The sequence below is a fragment of the Eurosta solidaginis genome, chromosome 3, assembly GCF_040869045.1.
Source record: "Eurosta solidaginis isolate ZX-2024a chromosome 3, ASM4086904v1, whole genome shotgun sequence".
NCBI classification, from domain to species: domain Eukaryota; kingdom Metazoa; phylum Arthropoda; class Insecta; order Diptera; family Tephritidae; genus Eurosta; species Eurosta solidaginis.
In genome coordinates this window covers 9,871,462-9,891,945 of record NC_090321.1, presented here as the reverse complement: position 1 = coordinate 9,891,945, position 20,484 = coordinate 9,871,462, and the positions used below count along the sequence as shown (strand labels likewise).

Sequence of the window (20,484 nt, the reverse complement as noted above, 5' to 3'; positions counted from 1 at the left end):
AACTCAATGCACGTCCTTGCATACTTTTTGGCCTACGCGACTTTCACCACGATTCTTTTAAACTTTCAGGCGTATACGTATTTCACCACGATTTTCAGCTGTGCAAATTAAGTAGCTGAAAAACGAGGTGGAATTCTCTTGTTACGATGCGAGGTGGAATTCTGTTGTTTTCGCTAGTGTTGTCAGCGAAATTTCCAATAATTAAATCTTGGTATTTTCAAAAAATAAATAAAGATAAGAATTTTCACTTAGGAATTACTTAATTACTAATCAAAGTTGCAATTGCCTTTTTGTAGGCAGTACTAAAAAATTGAAAATAAAAAGATGATGAAAAATTTTTAAGGACTACCTTTATATAAATGGACCTAAAAATAGAAGGCGATTTTTCCTTTAATACAGACATAGTCTTGTTGAATTTTGACTAAAAAACTTTTTCAATGGCTCTTGTAAAAGAATTTCGGGATTTAAAATTACAAAGGTAGAGCGCGTGTTTAAATTTTAAATAATCAATTAGTTAATCCCAAGTACATGGTTTGCCTTAAATTGAAAGATTGCGCTCCGAATTTTTTTATCATCTTTTTATTTTACTAATGAATATTTGGCGCAACACGCAAAAGATATTTTCTACGACGTTCATTTCAGTCTATTTTTAAAAGATTTTCTGTTTTTTTTTTTTGTTTTTGCACAAACTCTTCGAACAAATTATCAATTAATTTTGACACTTTGCAAGAAGCGCGTAGGTTTCGTTTGACTTGTGTTTATTTATTTTATGTTTCCGCACTTTATGTTATCTTCATATTTTGTATGCGCTTTTGCAAAAATAATTGCTTTTCGAATTTAAATTATTTTTGAACTGCTTGCACGTCATCATTTGTCAATTTTAGTTTGGCGATATACCGGTTTCGGTGTTTTTCCGTGTGCAGCTTTTTGTGCCATTTTCCGTGACATTGATGTTGTTGGAGTTATAAAGACACTCCCCGAGGGTTTTGGGGGTTGATAGTCCTTTGCCGCAAAGGTACAAGCCCGACCATTTGGGAAAGGTTTAATATGATGACATTGAAACTACTAGGCCATCCCACACCCTCTAGTTTCATGTGAGCCTCGACTGCTAAGGAAACAAGCAAATGTTTGTGAGGTTGACAATTGGGTTGGAGAAGCTATACATTGCGCTGGTAACCCTTTGAATCATTTGGGTATCTAGGTCGCCCCTTATGCCGCGAATGTATTCTAAGCCATCTAACCCACTGGGTCTTGTTTTATTCTATTGTATTCGTGTTCATTTATACGGTTTGATTTTCCAGCGTTCCATTGTTTTGTATTTTTTCATTCAAGGACCTCACTCAAACTCAGAAGATTGTTAAACACATACATACATAATTTTCTGTGCCAAAATGATCAGAAACTGGCAATCTCGTTATAAGAACGCCTCTCCAGTAAATGTAGAGTATTGACTTGACTAAGACTAAGCTTTGGAACAGTTTAGATTTTGTAATATTGTAACGAATATTAGTGACACTAAGTGATACTCACATCACTAGTCTGATGATAAGTAAATGAAGCCACAACAACAATAAAGCAGGCAGTCACTTGTATCTACATAAACGAATCAATCATTATGTCTACACATATCTACGTACACGCAGCGGAGAAGAGACGCACAAACACAGGTATAGATCTTATCTGAGATGCTCCCAAAAGTAGGCAATTATCTGTGGAAGTGTCACTCACATATACGCGCACATATGAGAAGCTATACACGTGCGTCTATAGTTATAATTTTATAGCAGTAACGAAGTAAATTCTGGCAACGCATAGAAGTATGGAACGAGGAAATCGAAGAGTATAAAGGAGCGCAATCTGAGCAATCAACGATTCAGTTTGATTTAAGCAAGCTATCAGTTGCGAAGTATACGTGTGATTGTGAAGTACTTTAATAAAGGCCATTTTGCATTATTGAATTGTGGAGTTATTTATTCAACAGTTTAGTGATTCGAATGTTAGTAGAAGATTGCAATTAAGCAATTCGTTACAATATGTAAGACAGCATACGATGGGTATTTATGATGAATATGAACTATTTTCTGTATCAAACAATGGTCCATTGTAAATCTAAAAAAGCCTAAAAATTTTCGAAATGTTAACTACTTTTCTTATAAAAAAAAATTGCAGAGAAGTTAGCTGTTAGAGAAATTGGGTTCTCAGAAACATACACCAGGAGCCATCTTCGTGTTAACCGCCGTGTATTTTATTTAATATCTACACCAATAAATTTGTAAACTTATGGCCTTTGGTGAAATATTAAAAATATTAGTACCGTCTAAAATATTGATATAAGATAAGAGCGGAATTGTGACAAAGAGACACTTTCATATACAATAAGCTAGTGGGAGCACCGGAGTTCTCATGAACACGCCTAAACAAATGCTTGAACGGAAAAGCGACAAGTTGACAGTAAAGCGGAATCACGCGTTTATCTGAAGGACGGTTGTATGGATAAAACCAGGACCGGCGAAAGTTGTGGATGTGTACCCACCATAGAATTAGTGAAAGATTGTCAAAAAGTCGATACAAATAACAATAAAAAACTCATTACATTATTACTTGTCGAATGATTACTAATCCTACCTAATTTATAAAATAATACATATAACCCCTCAAGCCTACCACTTTTATCGCCGATCCAAACTACCAACCCAGATTTTAGATGCGCTTGCCTTCTACATTAGAATAACTGAAGATAACTGCGATCGCATCGCAGTACCTGAAAAGCCTGCCGGTTGGAAAGTGATAGTTCACAAGCTCACCGTTTTAGGATTTGCAAAATTCTCTGTAAGAATATGAATAAGTTGATTTAAGTTTGGTTACATAGATGCAAAAAAATTATAATTTGATGTTACAAAGTTCCGAAATGGACTCATTTAACGAAAGCCTTACAAATCTTCAATAATAAAACGTCAATGAAAGAATTATAACAAAAAGTTCTTTTAATAATGCTTTACAGATAACATAGCACAATAAAGTGATTTAGATAATGTCAGATAAGGGTAGTGTCATTAGATAAAAAAAAAATATAGGTATGTTTGTATGGGTATTTGGGTATGACACACATATGTATGTATATAAGCTGGTATGGAATTGAGTCAACCACTTCAAAGCTTCAAATTAAAAACATTAGAAACAAATACATATGTACATAGCATATATGTAAATAGAAGAGTTGGCTAAAGCAAATTGCTCTTGAATTTTTTTCGGTATATAGAGTAGACCGTATAAAAAAAAAAACGACAACTTACAGCAGAGAACAGGAAAATAGCAACCTTTTTCAAATTTCGTCAACTAACCTCATTACAAAGTGGACAAAGGATATTTCTACCATATTGGTTATACACGTTGATGCGATTACGGGATTACGGTCCACCGACTGTATGCAACCGCAATTGTACCTAAAGTTCAGAGTCGTACCAAATCATCATGTCCCTCGATAGCTGCTTTTTCGGGAAAAAACAAACAAACGCTCAAAGCCATTTACATAGATAGCAATTACTCAGCCGCTTGTATGCTATACATCTCCGGTATGGTCGCCGAGCCCAAAAGAAACACACTGGAGGAAACTGCAAATCAAAACAACGCGCCCGAAACTGTCGGAATGTCTTCTTATGTCTCCAGAATACTCTCCATAAATGAAAGAAATGAAATGCTGTGCAAACAGTTTCTGTTAAACACCCAGAAGCCTGAACCTGATCCCAACAGACATAAGATTCAAAGAGCCCCACCTCTTAGAAACTTAAGTAGTCATCTCCGTAAGCACTTTGAAGAAAGACAAATACTCTAATACATGTCTCCACATAACACCAACCATCTTTTCAACTGCAACGTGGTGGAACCAGCGCTTCTGACACCCATATTTCTTAGTTCCAACCCTGTTGCAATTGAATGTTCCGTCGGACTCCCTCTAGAGGATATTGATGTCAATTTGTGAGTGATCGCTCCTAAAAAGCTTCAGTAATTTTCAGTTCGTCGTAAGACATTTAACCCATGTTGAGCCATATTGAGCGATATATGAGCGAAGATGAAGCACGTTTTTTTATAAATTAATAAACATTTTTTCTTTGAGCGCTATGTAAAATAAAATAGTTAAAAAAAATTTTTTAAGTTAAACGGTTTTATTGAAAACAATACTTACATGAAATAATGATAATACGAAAAGCTAGAAAATAATTAGGTAGGTCCTAGGTACTAGTCATCACACTCCTTATCAATCTATTGCGTTGATCAGACAATTAAATAAAAGCGTTGGGCGCGTGAAATTTCTAAAGATGTGAGACGTAGCATAACCTGATTAAGGTTCAGTTGGTTTTACTTATGACTATCAATAATGTGTTCCAAATATGGACCAAATCAAATCGGACCACAAATACGATTTTTGTGAATATCTCGATCCTTGCGCCACCTAGCGGCGATTTTTTTTCTTATTGTCATCAGGTTCTGAACTATATTCCAAGTTTCAAGCTTGCAACTTATCGGGAAGTTACTTAAATTTCAATTACAAGATAACGGCCGAGTCAACTCAAGCTAAATAAAACCGTTTAAAAACGATTTTTCTCGCAATTTCTTTTTTGAGTCATAAGCCACCGTTTCATAGACCGGGTCACATATATATTTTTTTTAATGGGATCTGTACAAATATTTTACATTGAGTCATGTTTGTGGAACTTTTTTTTATACCATCCAATGTTCCTACAAAATGGCCTGACGTAGTGATATGAGGGCATACGTGAGCAACCATACGCCGGTAATTTGAGCTAATTAAGGCACGCATGCATACGTCTAACACATACATACATATATTTATTTTTATACCAGCATTTGTGCCCTTATCATTCAATGTTTGCGTAGGTGTTTTTTATCGACACTGCTTTCTATGCATTGAGTTTTATGTGAAATTAAAGATAACAAAACATGATTACGGGTATTTGTTGTTGCTATGCTAAAAATAAACCATCAACGTAAAGTAATAATTAAATTTAATCTGGTGGGTGTTATAAAGGTATTTGGGTCCAAACAAATAATATCACATCAACCACTGCAAATCTCGGCAGCAAACGGTGTACAATACGAAGTGGTCAAAAGGAAAAATGATGCTCCGACTAAATAATTATTCTTTTCGGAAACGGCATATGGAAGCAGAGGAACAGAGCGGCCTTCACTCCCCTGGAAGGACCAGGCGGAAAGCAATTTAAATACACTTGGTGTGACCAATAAGCCCAACGAAGAAGAAATTGGCGCGGGCGCTCTTTTGGACGGCCATATTCGTTTAAACAGTGAGCAGGCAAGACAGATGAAGTTCAGCCAGTGCGCCTTAAGCTTTTGATTGAAAGAAGATTGCGCATATCATTGAAAGAAGAGCTAAAAACTCTCCTGCCTCAATCAATACTCCAATTACCAGAGGCCTATGTTCATCAGGCATTGAAGCTGAAGTTATAAGCCTAAGCTTTTATAAACTGACCATTAGATCTCAAAAAACTGTAAACTCAGAATTTTTAACAAATGGATTTTGCAAATCTTCTTGAGTTCATAGGCCTTTTGTCTGAACTTGAAAAGTTGATGGTCGTTACATGTACTGTGTGGGTGCTTTCTTAAAATTTTCAATCTTTCAAAAACTATAGAGGTAAAAAAATTAATTTTAAGTTGTTAGATAAAAGGCAATTAATATTTTATATGCCAAATGTAAGAGGCTCATACCAAATTTAGATTTCCTTATATTATAACGCTTTTGCCGAAATTGGATTTCACCAGCGACAGCAAGAGATGGTGTTTGAGTACAATAGCCAAGCGATATTAACTAACTTAATTAAATAACTAAAGAAGATGAGGAACAAGAAAAAAATCTTAAAATGCCAGAACCCACGCTGAGTTCGTATAAAAGAATTGCATTAGAAAGCGTGAATCCAGATTTGGACACAAAAATATCAGTTTTTTCAATAAAACATAGGTTATGTATGTGTAGATACATTAGGGAGGGCCATACCAACAAAAAGTCTTAAACTTTTCAATAATAAACGAAAGCTCGCGTACTAAAAATCGATAGCTCATCGGTAACCTTTGTTGTCGATAGGAAGCTTATTCCGCTTGTTCCTTGCTTATCAAAAAGTGCGAAGTGGGGTATATGGGCCACAGTGTGATAGTAATATTCCCAACGGCTAACCCATTAAAGCGCGTCGAACTTTTACGAGGGGAGCATCCGCATGACTGACGATTTTTTTTTTTTGCCAGATACTTGAGAGAAAGTAATAAATTTTGTTATGTTGAAAAGTGAATTGAATTGATTCGTTCCAAACCTGGTAACTCGGGTTCCATATTACTGAACCGGATTCCAATAACGGTCTTATCGGGTGGTGAATACGGTTTTAGTTACATAATGGTTTCTAAATTCCTTTAACCATCTGCTTACGAATGCTAAAGCAACTCTAACTTTATTAACTGTTACATTAATATGGAGATAGCTAAAAAATGTAACGATTTGTACACTTAAGTGTATCTCCTCAGGCAGAAAAATTTGTATATCAAAATTTTTTGGCCGTTTTTTGCAAATTGTCTTCATAAGGCAGATAAATTTAAAAGCATGGATGAGAAAACGACCCTCATCTATGCTCCCTTTTAAAAGATATTCCAAGTCAAATGAAGTTATTCTATGTTGATAAACTTTTGTAAAACATTAGTTTCAACCGCCCTAATATGTATACACACGTTTACTGTAAAAAGGCAGAGAGCGATGATAAATGAACGCAAATCATGTAGAAGAGAGCGTCTACATCAGTGGTCGACAAAAATTTAAATGTAATTGTATTAGTGAGAGCGAGAGCATGAGCATCGCAGTTTGAATTTATAGTTAAAATTACAACACGCAGAGGATGCATTTATTGTAAAAATTTTGGAAAATATCATTTTTGATTTAGAAATAGTTTGAAATATTCTCAAGTCCCTCAAATATCATATTTCCGAAACTAATACCTTTACCGCAACCGGGGAAATATAAAATGTTTAAAATATACGGAGCTGATATAAAAAATGAAGACATAAAGGTACATTAAAGTCAGTTTTTATTTACTAAGTTTTTTTTAACACTCTAAAGTAGTGCTGAAGTTAAATTTTTTTTGGCTCAGAAAAAAGGGATACACAATGAAATTGTTACAACTTTTGTTAAAATAATTTAAAAAACTCACATTGTAGTAAAAATTCAACATGTTTGGAAGATGGGCTACATATGGAAAGGCCTTCATGCCAGTTGAATTTCCCAATCGTAATATTTCTAATAGGGAACCTTAACATTTTTTCGACAGACGTACGCAGTGCTTATTCGTTGCTATCTCGCTAACGACTGAAGATGGAGAGTAAGATCAGGGTTGGGTTTTTCGATACAATTGTACTTTTTTGATACAATTTCACTCAAGAAAGTACTGAAGTACTACGCTGCCATTTTTGGTACAATTTTGCCTACAAGTAATATTCTAATTTAAGTAATGTATTTTGACGCTATGGCAACCGTCTTTGAAACAAACGACAACGTTCCTTTCATCTGTTTACTTGCACTAGTAGTTCGATTATCACTGTCTTTATCACATACGATTTTTTAAGCAATAATTAAGTTTGAAATAATATGTACCTACATATGAAACCCACCTGTTTTCACTGAAATCAAAAAGAATATTTCTATTTCTAAAATACAGGTAAACAAAAATCATACGGATAATGATAGTATATATTGCGGCGCTGAAGTAGATCTATTCATTTGTAAACATTTATTGGAAAAGCAAGATACTCAAAATTTTAAACTAAACGTCAAACTATTTTACATGGAGTTTTGTAAAAACCTACAGACGAAAATTGACTTTGTTAATGAAATTTTGAATTGGGTCACAAAGCTCCTGAAACTGTTTTATCAGGAGAAGTAACTAGCATTGCTCCACTGGTTGCTAAATTATTTCCTACATGTGAAATTGATAAAATCGAGGAAATTAATTCGGAATATCGCGCCCTGTCAGAACACGAAGAATTGCGTGCTCTTAAAAATCATTCCATTTCTGAGTTTTGGACAAAGGTGCGATTATTGAAAAATGAACTGAACGAGCCATTTTTTGCAAATATATACAGAATTGCACAGGGGGTTTTATCAATTTCACATTCTTCAGCGAATGTTTAAAGAATATCTTCGATACAGAATACAATTAAACCAGGTGTAGAAATCGTTTACTTGTTGAATGAGTTTCTTCTTTGATAAAATCAAAGGATTTTATTAAGAACAGGGGGCAATGTTGTTATAATATTCAAATTGATAAGGGAGTTAGTTGTGAACAAAGTTTAATCGTTGACGAGGATGAAAAGTTTTTTGATTAACAAACATACATACATATATGCAAATATTTAAAATATACCTATGTAATAATGGTATGTTTTATGTATGAGAAAAGAATATTTATGTTTTTCAAAAACTCTTATTGAACTAAAAAAAATGTTTCCTTCTAAATAAAAAGAAAAATTAATTTCAATTGAATACATACATTAACCGTCCTGTTCATAGATGGCTACCCGGGTACCTTTTGCATATTCAAAAACCATTTTTACATAATCTACAAATAGAAACGAGTCAAAATTTTTTGGCATCCTATAGGAATAAGTTGTCTACAAAAAGGAGAGACAATTTTTTCAAATATACTTTCATAAAGATGGTTTTTTAATAAATTAGTTTTTTATTACTAAAATTAGTTTTTTATTACTAGTTGTCATGGCTGGGATACCTACGTACCACTAGTAGTCCTCACGTATGAACTGCCTTGTGGTACCCGTGTACCCAGCCATGCGAACTAAGAAGAAAAATTATTCATGAACAGGACGGTTAAGCACGTATTTTTATTTTGGTACTAAAAAGTAAAAAAAAGTGAATGAGTAATAGTGCAATATACATATGTAAATCCATACGCAAAAAAATTCAATACAATTTGAACGAAAAAAGTACGATTTTTGAGTGGATTTAGTACAATTCATGAAATGTCATTTCCCAACCCTGGTGAGAATATGTGTGAAGCAAGTCTGGCTCAAATGAGCGCCGACCACCGGTCTACATACATACAAGTACGATTCGATAAATTACAACAATAGCGGGAGTAACCGGCTTTTACGAAAACCACTTAAATAAATGAACGGTTGTTTAAGTTACTTATTTGTTGCGATTAAACTTTTTTGTATTGACGCCATAAGTGGTTTATGACATAATATCTAATGAAGTCACAACTAAAAACTAGTCATGATAAATGTACAAACATAGCGTTGTCATAAAATCACCACTAAACCACTTAGTAAATCACAGGCGAGAAGTAATTATTTTAACGGAAGACGATTTGAGATGAAATGACATTTTAAGTTGATAAACGACGGCAACTAAATATGGAAGTGTCAAAGATGGTAGCAGACGTAAGATGTCAAGTTTTAGCGTGAATCATATGTGAGAGGTCTCAGAATCAGAGATGGTGCTTGGTAAAAAATCGAACACATTATTTTTTTTTAAGTTTAGCAATAAGCCAAGGACAGCACGTTAGATTGGTGAATAACAAAAGCTTTCTAAAGAGTTGCGGTTAGAGGTACTAGGAACTAACTAGTCACAGGTCTATTAAAATATGAAAACAGAAGACCAGAATCCGAACAAAATGACTTTTGCTGATTGCGTGCGAGTGGATTATCCCTACTACTTTTCTCTGCACTAAAAATCCACAATCTTGCCTGTACGAATAAAGTTAATTCGGTCTTATTCACCGACATCAAGCGTATACACAGTTCAAAGAAATGCCCGCTGGTGAAAAGGCAAGCTACATATCTCAATGAAAGCAAGTACATTGATAATTTGCTAACAAGTTTTTGTTCTTGTCCAAAGAGTCAAATATGTAGTCATAGACAAAAAATAAATAGGAATTTCCAAGATATGACAAGAGTAATCAAGAGCGGAAAATAATGGTAGGGAAGCATAAAGAAATTAAGGTGTGTTATTAATGGCTTTTCGATTTGTTATCTAAAATTTTCCAGTTATTTATTTAAACGCTATGCTGAAAATTTGTTTAAGCGCGCATTGCGTCATTGCGTCGTATTAATTCATCGTATAATTTGTAATGTTGTTGTTTGTTTGGTTTGCTCTACTAATAGATAAGAAAATAAACAAAACATACACACACATATATATATATATACATGCGCAAGTTGTCTGCCAATTTTTTCTTATAGTTATGTGGGTGTAAGAAAATAACGAGATACTTATTTAAAGCATAGTTGGGCATAGTGCTTTTAAATTTTTCAGTGAAAGATTGCTCTAACAAAAAAGCTAGTGGATATAATTTTGGTCTAGATTGCTCTGATTCTATTTTGAATAGGTTCGTTTGGGCTGAAATGGCCGGTTCATGAGGACTTCACATAGACATTGAAATTTGTTTAACGACCAAACTGAAGAACCCCTTCCAAGAACCAGGACCTATGTGTTAAAATAACTCCGTCCTCTTGGTAAATACAAGAGGCTTACTATCTGCTTCTAAGTCTTACAACTGACAACTGTATAATTCCTTATAGCTGGAGTTTTAGCCTAGCAAGCGCAGGGCACAAGCACAAAACGTGCTTGATTTTTTCCCCCTCTAACCCGCAGTTCCTACTGCTATCACTTTCCAAGCCTAATTTAAAGGCATGTGACGCCAGCAGGCAGTGTCTGGTCAGAATATCCGTCTTGAGTACAGCGAAGTTCTTTCTTTTCTCTCAATTTTAAACAGAGTCATGAAACAAAAAGTAGAGCAAATTAGAGCACGAAAGTTTGTCATTAAACACACTTATGTATAATAGGCCGGGTCGATTTGTGGGGAGGCAAAAAAATCGCCCATTGCTCTGTGAAAATCATTATCTAGGGATCAAAATAAGAAACTTTGCCGAAGGAACCATACCTCTAAAACGAATTCTGATGCCCCCCTCCCCCTCCCCCCCATAGAGCGATTTAAATCGACCCGCCCTAATGTATAATATTTCAACCTAGCGTAAACAAAAGCATCTCAGCAAATGAAATAAAATTGTTACATATTCGTACCGGTCTTTTCAGGTGGAACGGATAAGTTTGCATGCAATTGGTTGGTCTCTAATAAAGAACTAATAAAATCCAAAATGTTGGTCTTGTGCCGAAGTATGTTTTACAGATATAACAAAAAGTATGAAACCTTTCAAATCAATTAAGTGAGTAGTTAAAAACACAATTAGATAAATTAAGACGAAAAATTTTAAATAGAAAAAACTTTGTAAGCAACGTAACCAAGTTAACGAAGAAGAAGCAACAGTCAAACGTATTAGATATGAAAAAACCGAGATATATATAATATTTAAGCTTATTTGTGTTTGTCTAAATGACAGAACGACAGATTGACAGGTCGATGAGAGGCTGACGTATAAATGTTGAAATTAAGTCTTACAAACATGCAAATGTAGACAGTTAAGAGATAACAAACAGTACAGCTAAGTCTGAGCTTATAATTATGAGTATGAGTATCAAAATGACGTGAGTCTTTTAGTCAGTTTCAATATAAAATAAGTATTTATCCATTGAAATTTATGTTAACGTGTGCAACAATTATCTACTAGTGAATAATTGTTTGAGAAGATGATTAAATAAAACCTGTTTCTTATACAATCAAAATGACTTTCTCGTCCTCTTGCCAAATGTTAGTAGCTCTCTAGGACCTAGGCTACTTGCCGCTTCTAGGTCTGATAGCTGTGTCACTCCTAATATATAATTGGGACGTATGTTTAGCTGGTTCATCCCGTTTTTCATTTCCATTATTTTCCATATGCCCAGGGACCAATATCGATGATTATTGCTACCGTATGGCCTGCGCTCAAGCTGCCTCGATGCATTGAGCCTCGTTGCATTTGTTAACGCTTTTTTCTTCGTCTCCAGGTGTAAAGGTGGAATTTGCAGACGTTGGGGTTATTTTCAGTGCTTCCGTAATGTTAAGCATTGATAGCCTACATACCCCCTCTTACTTTTTACAATCGGCGTAAATATCTTATGTTAGAGAAAGAACGATATACCACACGTAAACCACAGCATTCTTTTCATGCATAATAATTATAAGTTGTACACTGGCTGTCTTAGGATTGAACCAAAAATAAGTAAATAAACAAATAGTAAGAATGACGTAAATAAAGTGCTGTCGAGGCCTCATAACCTTTTTCTCCACGTTGAGCTTCTACGACAACTTACTGTTCAAACGATTTCTAAATAATTTTTACAAGTTGCCTTCTGCAGGGTCACGCTTTCAAACTTAGACCTAGACCCATTCGCTACCTTATACCTCACAATAAACAAGCCTATATCCGACTTCTTCCGTTTGACGGGTAACACATCGAACCGCCTGAGCAGTTAGTTGCTGACCAAATTCAATGTGTCTAAAGCCCTTCATAATCGCTTGTTTAAAGACATTGTTGAAAGCCTCGGCAACATTTATGAAGACTCCTAAGGCGTAGTTTTTACATTCCAAGGTTTTCTGTATGTTTATAACCAACCTATCCAGTGCCACGTCTACCAACTTTCCTAATGTGTACGCATGTTGTGGTTTTGGAAACTGTAGTCCTTGTGATACATATGACTGATATTCGCCGCCTTTGATAGGAATACTATACTGCACGAGCAGTACTCTAGAAGTTGGGTACATGATACAGGCCTATGCACCCGTCGAATATTGTTTTAAGGCATTCCACGATCTTGGTATCAGTCACCAAGGCGTGCTCTTTGGTCGTGTTGTCTGCTGGCTCTTCTGCATCATCTCCCGATGGAAAATGTGCGTCGAAAAGCGCATGCATACAAAACCAATATACATACAAAGGGCAATGAACTGTTGCATACAGTGCTGGCCATTTTTGTACAACCAGTGGTGCGTCATTGAGTCATTGTGTGTGTTCAGTTTACTTAATTTTTTATTCAAAGTATGATGTAAACCAGTTCAATAAAAAATTCACCTTGTAAGCAGAATTGTTATGTAAACAATGGAAAATATGTATTTGCAAATTGCGGCCATCATCAAAACTTCTTCGAATCATATGCTTTAATAGGCTAAAAGCTATGGGCTAACACAAACAAGAGATTATCTTAGACTTCTGCGTTAGTGCTACTATCGAATTGTTTATCTAATAAGATATGGTGCACTGAATATTGTTTTTGCGTAAATTTTAATTTATTTTCCATTCTTTTTCAATGAATATCACAGCGAGCGTCATTAATTTCACTTTTGGCGGGAGCCAGTAATCATTTATCTTATCTCTCATTAATAAAATGGAGAAGGTTCAATGTGGTCATATTAACTCGTTCCCGACACAGTCGGACTTGTGCCTTTGTGGGGCTTGTTACCGGAACGTACCGGCAAAGGGACAACAACAACCGATACTACTCCGCAAAATATTCGGGGAATGTCTTTATCTTTAAGCAGAAGTTAAAATATTCATTTTGGTGGGTAATAGTAGCAAAGAGGAAACTTTAAGCCGTGGTTGAATTTACAATGCCATTCAAGAAGTAGCGGTATGTGGAGCAGTGATCAGGCGTGTTAGTTCTCCGCTACCCAACCCACCATAACACGAAGCCTCAGCTTTAAATTGCACACGTAGGCCGACTTGCAGAGCTGAAAGTTTACTTTTTTTCTGTTCTACAAGTGGGTTAGATCTAGGGTTGCCAAATTTTTATTTCGGGTTCCCAGGACAAACCTTAAATTTGAGCCAAATTCCCGGGATTTTTAAAAATTTCCCGGGACATTTGAAAAATAAGAAACGTATATATATTTGTATGTGTTGCTCATTCGGCGAAATAATCTTTAGATAGAATTAAACTTTTTAAACTCATTTATTTTTATGAAACAAGCTAACAATTACTGTGTTTAATCCGAATTCAATATTCTATGGATTCATTTTCCAAATGTTATTTAAAACACAACACTTTCCCATGCAAAATGAATATTTAGGTGTGCAAAATGTCAAACATTGAAAATATTCAGAACCACAGTAGGGATGAATTTTTCTTCTCTGCAGAGTTGCATGCAATATGCTAATGAGCTGAATACAATCGCAAGTTGCAAATATGGCCATGTTTCGTAGCAGATAATAATTTATTAATTTGATATTGTGAAAATGCTGGGACATAGCATTTCCCGGTGGGACACTTTAAAATTTGTGAAAAATACGGGATGTTCCGGTCAATACGGCACATTTGGTTAGCTAAAAAATTTTGAATAAAGCCTTTTTGCGTTTAACTCTATCGATTATTTTATGAATAACCGAGGACTGCCCTCATTGCTTTTAAATGTATGAAATAATTTATTTGAAGCAATTTTTAATTTATAATTTTATTTAATAATTTGGGATTCAATTATTGTCGATACACGTGTTGATACACTTATCGATGTTGATTTATTATAGTTAGCGATATTTTTCGAGGATCCCAAGCTCTTCCTGTGGGGATACTCCCGTTGCTTGAGTTGTATGTTTCAATATATGTATAAATAATAATATATAATTATCACATATTTCATTAATATACATACCGCTCATTTACTTCAATAGTGTCATAACTCAAAAAACATGACTTTTGAGTTAATAACATATAAATGTACCCAATATAATGATCTATGTTGTAGAAAAAAATTTGTGTGATTCGTTAAAAATTTACCACGTGCTATAAAAATGAAAACATGCCTTTATATGTGCAACATATGGCAGTTAAAATCTTTGAATGGAAAATTGTGTTTTTTGAGTTATGACACTATTGAAGTAAATGAGCGGTATATTGAAAATTATCGATAATTATTACCCATATTTCTGTATATTATTTCGTTTCTTTGAAATTTTCATAAAAATTTTTGTGATTTTTTCTATGGATTACCATCGACCATATTGACAATCGTTATAGAAAATTATCAATGTAAACAAAAAAAGAAATCGATAAAAAATTATCAAAAATTGCTAGTACTTGCTGCATATTTAGTGTGTTTAATTTCATTTTTCTATTGTTTTAACCGCTTATATACTGCTATCAACGGTGTACGCATAAAGTTTGCTTAAGTCCAGCCTGAACTTTCTTTATATCCATATGGTTGTAGATCAGTGGTTCACAACGCCGGCAGAGCTTAAAGTACAAGCCAAAGTTGATTTGGTGCTTGCTTAACTGAATTTCTGTCGCTTCCCGTACACGACATGTGAGTTTATGCCGATTTTTCGTCCCTGCGACATCTTTACTTTTCGATAATCTTTGACGAAGGTGTCGAGTGCGCCACTGATTAGATGTATTGCTGCTTGCGATTCGTAAAATACAATCTACATTAAGTTATTATTAAATAATCATTTAAATAAGCGTAATTTAAATTTCACACAGAGGCTTAATGAAGTAATTAGTCAAGTGTTCTATATTAAAGGCCTAATTGAACTCAATCTTCCATACAAAGTACAAATTCTTAATTATCTCATTATTGTTTTATTGAATGCCTAATCGAGTGAAAAATCCAGTCGGTTTTGCTTGGTGCTCGAATTTTATTGTCAATGTAACAAATGACAATCACAAATAAATTATTATCAATAATTAACGAATAATAGAAAGCCACGAAAAAATTACAAAATTTAATTTTCGCTACATTTACTGCAAAAGATAATATGGCTTTTTCGAAAATAGGCACATATTTGGTTAGGTGCAACATCTGTGGGTAGTTGCGCATGCATTTTATTTTGATTGAATTTATAGTTAAGAAGGAAACGGCTGCTTTCCATATTAACTATTTTTTGTAAAAACGAAATATTTTTTTGGGGCTGCTGACAGATGTTCGCTTAATGAAGCAAAAGACCCTGTATGAAAAGGGAAACTTAATTATTTCATTAAATTAGAAGAATTGTGATTCGAATAAATTTCTGGGTGAAAACAGTATAAGATATAAACAAATTATGAAAATCAAAAACAGCTACTCCGAAAATTCCGAATACTCCTCCGAAGATAGAGCGATTTCAAGGGGGCTTCTCTTCAAAATTTTCGTGAGTTGAGGCGTTTTGGAAACATCAGCCGAGAATGGATGATATTCCACTCAGCAATCTATATTAAGTGTTTAATTTTAGAAAATTCTTAACGGCATTCATACATGTTTTCGCTCTGAATCACTTTTCCGAATTTTTCGAATTCGAACTTTTTTCGTAAGATTTTAATGGAAAGTATTTCAACGCAAACACATTTTAAGTAGATAATAAAGCTTTAGTAGTTGACTTAAAAAATTGGACAAAAAAGTTGCAAACAATTTATGAGAATTTTATATTCTTTGGAGATAATTAGAACACTAGTACGGAAGAGCCTCAGGGGAAAATTTATAAAAAATTGTTTACTGTTTTCGGAAATTATTATTACTAAATATGTTTACTATAATCAAAAAAAGTAAAATTTTCGGAAAAAGTCGAAAAACCATTCCGAATTGCATTGAAAACCTTTGGAAAGCTAATTCCGATTTCCGTAAGAGTTCAAAAACTGCATTCCAAATGAATCAACTATTTGTTAAAGCGCTTGTGTTGCAAGTAAAGACCTACAAATAATGAGGGGATATTGTTTGAAGATATTCCGAGAATGTTCGGATAAAACCGAACACACTAAAGAGTATATTATGGCCACGGAAAAAAAAAAAATTGGAAAAATGTGTGAAACAAAAATTTTCCGAAAAGCATTTTTATAATTCTGTTAAATATTTAAGGAGTTAGTCGCGATCGAATTAAGGTTTTAATGCTTTCTCCGACCACTTTCTAGCTGCTTTCTGTTTTTGTTAGTCCAACGAATAAACAATTAAGTTAATTCCGTTGAAAAACGGCTAAAAAAGTTTTGTCCGAAAATTTTCGGATTTGACTCCGAATTATTACTAAAATTTGTTTATTTAAACCACATATGCTAATGCATTTTCCAATGTACACATCAAACGATGACGCTAAGCTTACTTATTTGCATACGAAAATTATTAATTAGAACACTAGTACGGAAGAGCCTCTAGAGAAAAATTTATAAAAAATTGTTTACTGTTTTCGGAAATTATTATTACTAAATATGTTTACTATAATCAAAAAAAGTAAAATTTTTGGAAAAAGTCGAAAAACCATTCCGAATTGCATTGAAAACCTTTGGAAAGCTAATTCCGATTTCCGTAAGAGTTCAAAAACTGCATTCAAAATGAATCAACTATTTGTTAAAGCTCTTGTATTGCCAGTAAAGACCTACAAATAATGAGGGGATATTGTTTGAAGATATTCCGAGAATTTTCGGAGTTAAAACCGAACACACTAAAGAGTATATTATGGCCACCGAAAAAAAAAAAAAAATGGAAAAATGTGTGAAACAAAAATTTTCCGAAAAGCATTTTTATAATTCTGTTAAATATTTAAGGAGTTAGTCGCGATCGAACTAAGGTTTTAATGCTTTCTCCGACCACTTTCTAGCTGCTTTCTGTTTTTGTTAGTCCAACGAATAAACAATTAAGTTAATTCCGTTGAAAAACGGCTAAAAAAGTTTTGTCCGAAAAATTTCGGATTGGACTCCGAATTGTTATTAAAATTTTTTTATTAAAACCACATGTGCTAATGCATTTTCCAATGTACACATCAAACGATGACGCTAAGCTTACTTATTTGCATACGAAAACTTTCGAAGTTAATTCCGAAATTTGCAAAAGCTACTAATATTATAAAACTTTAGACTTTTATCTTTAAAAGGAATACTGATTGATACAAAATTTATAGATTTTCGCAGGCCTAGCACTTGCATATTTTTATGTATTATTTAGTCAAATGATTTGTGTATTTTGTATGTAAATATATACTTATATTTTTTACTGCTAATTACTGTATGGCTATCGATCACCTGTGTAATTTTTAATTTTCTATTATTCTTTTATTTCATTTCAGATAAATAAAAAGAAAAATAACTAAGCAGCGTGCGTATGCTCAAACTTGCTTTATCTCTATCACAAACATTATTGCTTATTAAATATTTGGCAAAATTATGAAATAAAAACTAAACAAAAAAAAAAAAAAAAACAAAAACAAGTAAACCCAATATTACATATTTAGTGCTCTATCGCTCTTATAATTATACCCGCTAATAAAAAAAAAAATATATATATATATATATATCTGAAATCCACAATCCACAAACGCAAATAACCCATAAATTTCATTAAGTTAGTGCCAGCAAAGAAAAACGCTTACGAATTCTATGTGAAAGCTCTACGTTAAACCACAAATAAAAGCTTAAATAAACTCGCGTTTTGTAAAATTTATGCGCAAAAGCAGCAGTCAGCCGGACGAGTGTAAGCTAATTTAAGAACGGAATTGTACCAACAATGTAAATGAAAAGCTCAGTAAAGGTGCGCGCTTTGAAGCCTTGATGCTTAATACTAAATATCCTACTTCCCCATAAACCACAAATACCCATAGCTTACATAATACAAACACATATACATATTAAAGTAGGCAATACATAAAATATACACACATACATGCACAAAAAATATATTCGTTTGCTAAAATCTGCTTTATGTAATCATACATGCATATTTAAGTTCACTTTAAAAACGAAGTGTGAAAGCTTAGTCTTGGAATCTGCTAATATATATATATATATACTATGTACATATGTGTTGGCTTTAAACGTGAACTGAAGCTGCGTTGATGCTAAAAAGTAGACTGCGCATGCATCAATCTTTGTTATTCATAATCAATTAGTAGCATTGTTATTCTCTAAGCTTTTAAAGCTTTAGGTTTTATTAGTCAAGGCTTACCATTGGTGTAGTAAGGCTCTTGAAATTGATCAATATTTTTAATTGGAAGGGGAAATTTTGAGAAAGGGAAATTTTGAAATACTAGACACATCAAAGTTAACAATTTGCATAACCCACTTGCGCCGAAAAGTTTCATTAGGCAGTCAACATAGCAACACATGTAAAATTTCATGTATTTCATGTATTTCATGTTTTCAAAAACAAAATCAAATAGAAACTTCAAAACAGCCTTTTTTGACAGGCTTTTGTGAAAAAGATCACTTATTTTAATTCATCAATAAAGTTTACTGTAGAATTGGAGCTTAGGAAAATAGCCACAGCAGCAAAAGCCACCAAAAGCTAAATTCGTCCGCAGTGGTGGTACAATAAACTGCTGAAGTCAACAAAGTTATAACAAGTAAATAACAAGTTTGAAAAAAGCAATTAAACAAAAAAAATTTTGAAACTACCGCAAAAACCTACTCAACAATATAAATAAAGCAAGCAGCTGTGAAAGCTCCTGCAACGTTTACTTTGATGTGAAAGCTCACACAAAGTTTAGCGCAACAAGTTAAAGCTCAGGCGTGACAAGAATATGCAACAAGTTTCAACTACTAACTAAAAGCTAAAAATAAATAAACAAAGATTTAAAAGTATAAAAAAAACAACGCGTAGAAAAAAATAAAATTAGAACAAAACGCACCAAATAATAAAATTGCCCTGAAAGATCCCTCGTTCCAAATCGTATTTGAAATACTTACTACTTAACTGCAAAAAGTAACAACCCACAAATATAAAATGGCAGCTGTAGTGCATGTGAATAGCCTGTTGAATGGTAAAGATTCGCGCTGGCTTCAATTGGAGGTATGTCGTGAATTTCAAAGGAACAAGTGCACCCGCCAAGACACCGAATGCAAATTCGCACATCCGCCCGCCAATGTTGAAGTACAGAATGGAAAGGTGACCGCTTGTTATGACAGCATTAAGGTTAGTAAAAATAAATAATTAACAATTTTTTGTGCATAATATTTTTTTTGCTTTTAAACAAATCTTAAAGCTAAAACCTTATACTAGTTCCAATTGCTTTTTTATAATATTGCCATCGCTTAAGATTTGTGTGTATATACGGCTGCTCTTTGAAACCTGTCTCTAATTAAACTGTGCCTTATTTTAGCTTGCTTTAGCTTAAGAGCTTTTGTGAGCTTTCAATTGTATGTTGGTCTTATATATTGCTTTTAGCTAATGATTTCATTTAAGCTCAATCTAGAGATTCATATTTGTAAGAAGAAAATTTCGGTAATCAAACATGAGCTAGAGCGCAAGATTGGATAATCTGAAGCTTTTACTTTCGAACAAAGATATGAATCCAAATTCCTTTGCGTAATTGGACTCCAAAGTAAATTGGGAATTATTTGTTTAAAAAAAGCTTCAGTAGCTTATGTTGCAATAGAGCTCAGCTGCTTTTCCGATAATATTTTCATTGCGAAATGGAACACTTTTCACTGTTTATCCTTTTCTTAAAACATTCATTAACTATTGAAAAGTTTTAAGCTCATCGCCTGAGGCTCATTTATAGAACGGCAAGAGTTAGTTTAAAAAATGTCAAAAAAGTAAGAGTTTAACCTGTAATGTCAGTTGAGACTGAGTTAAATAT

The 20,484-nt window shown here is 33.7% G+C and overlaps 1 protein-coding gene across 50 annotated transcripts in view; it reads left to right on the top strand.

Annotated features, from left to right (window-relative positions):
* Positions 1-20,484, top strand: part of mbl (muscleblind) — a 453,871-nt gene that overhangs the window by 36,628 nt on the left and 396,759 nt on the right. For 35 of the 50 annotated variants that reach the window (XR_010950476.1, XM_067770718.1, XM_067770717.1 and 32 more), the window contains one exon: positions 17,977-19,817. Coding sequence is in view for 48 of the 50 variants with exons in the window: in XM_067770718.1 (XP_067626819.1) it covers positions 19,629-19,817 (189 nt within the window). In the remaining 2 variants the exon portion in view is untranslated. Of the gene's footprint in view, positions 1-11,122; positions 11,254-17,976; positions 19,818-20,484 lie in introns of those variants that run through there. The other 15 variants (XM_067770701.1, XM_067770700.1, XM_067770684.1 and 12 more) reach the window with 14 other exon arrangements.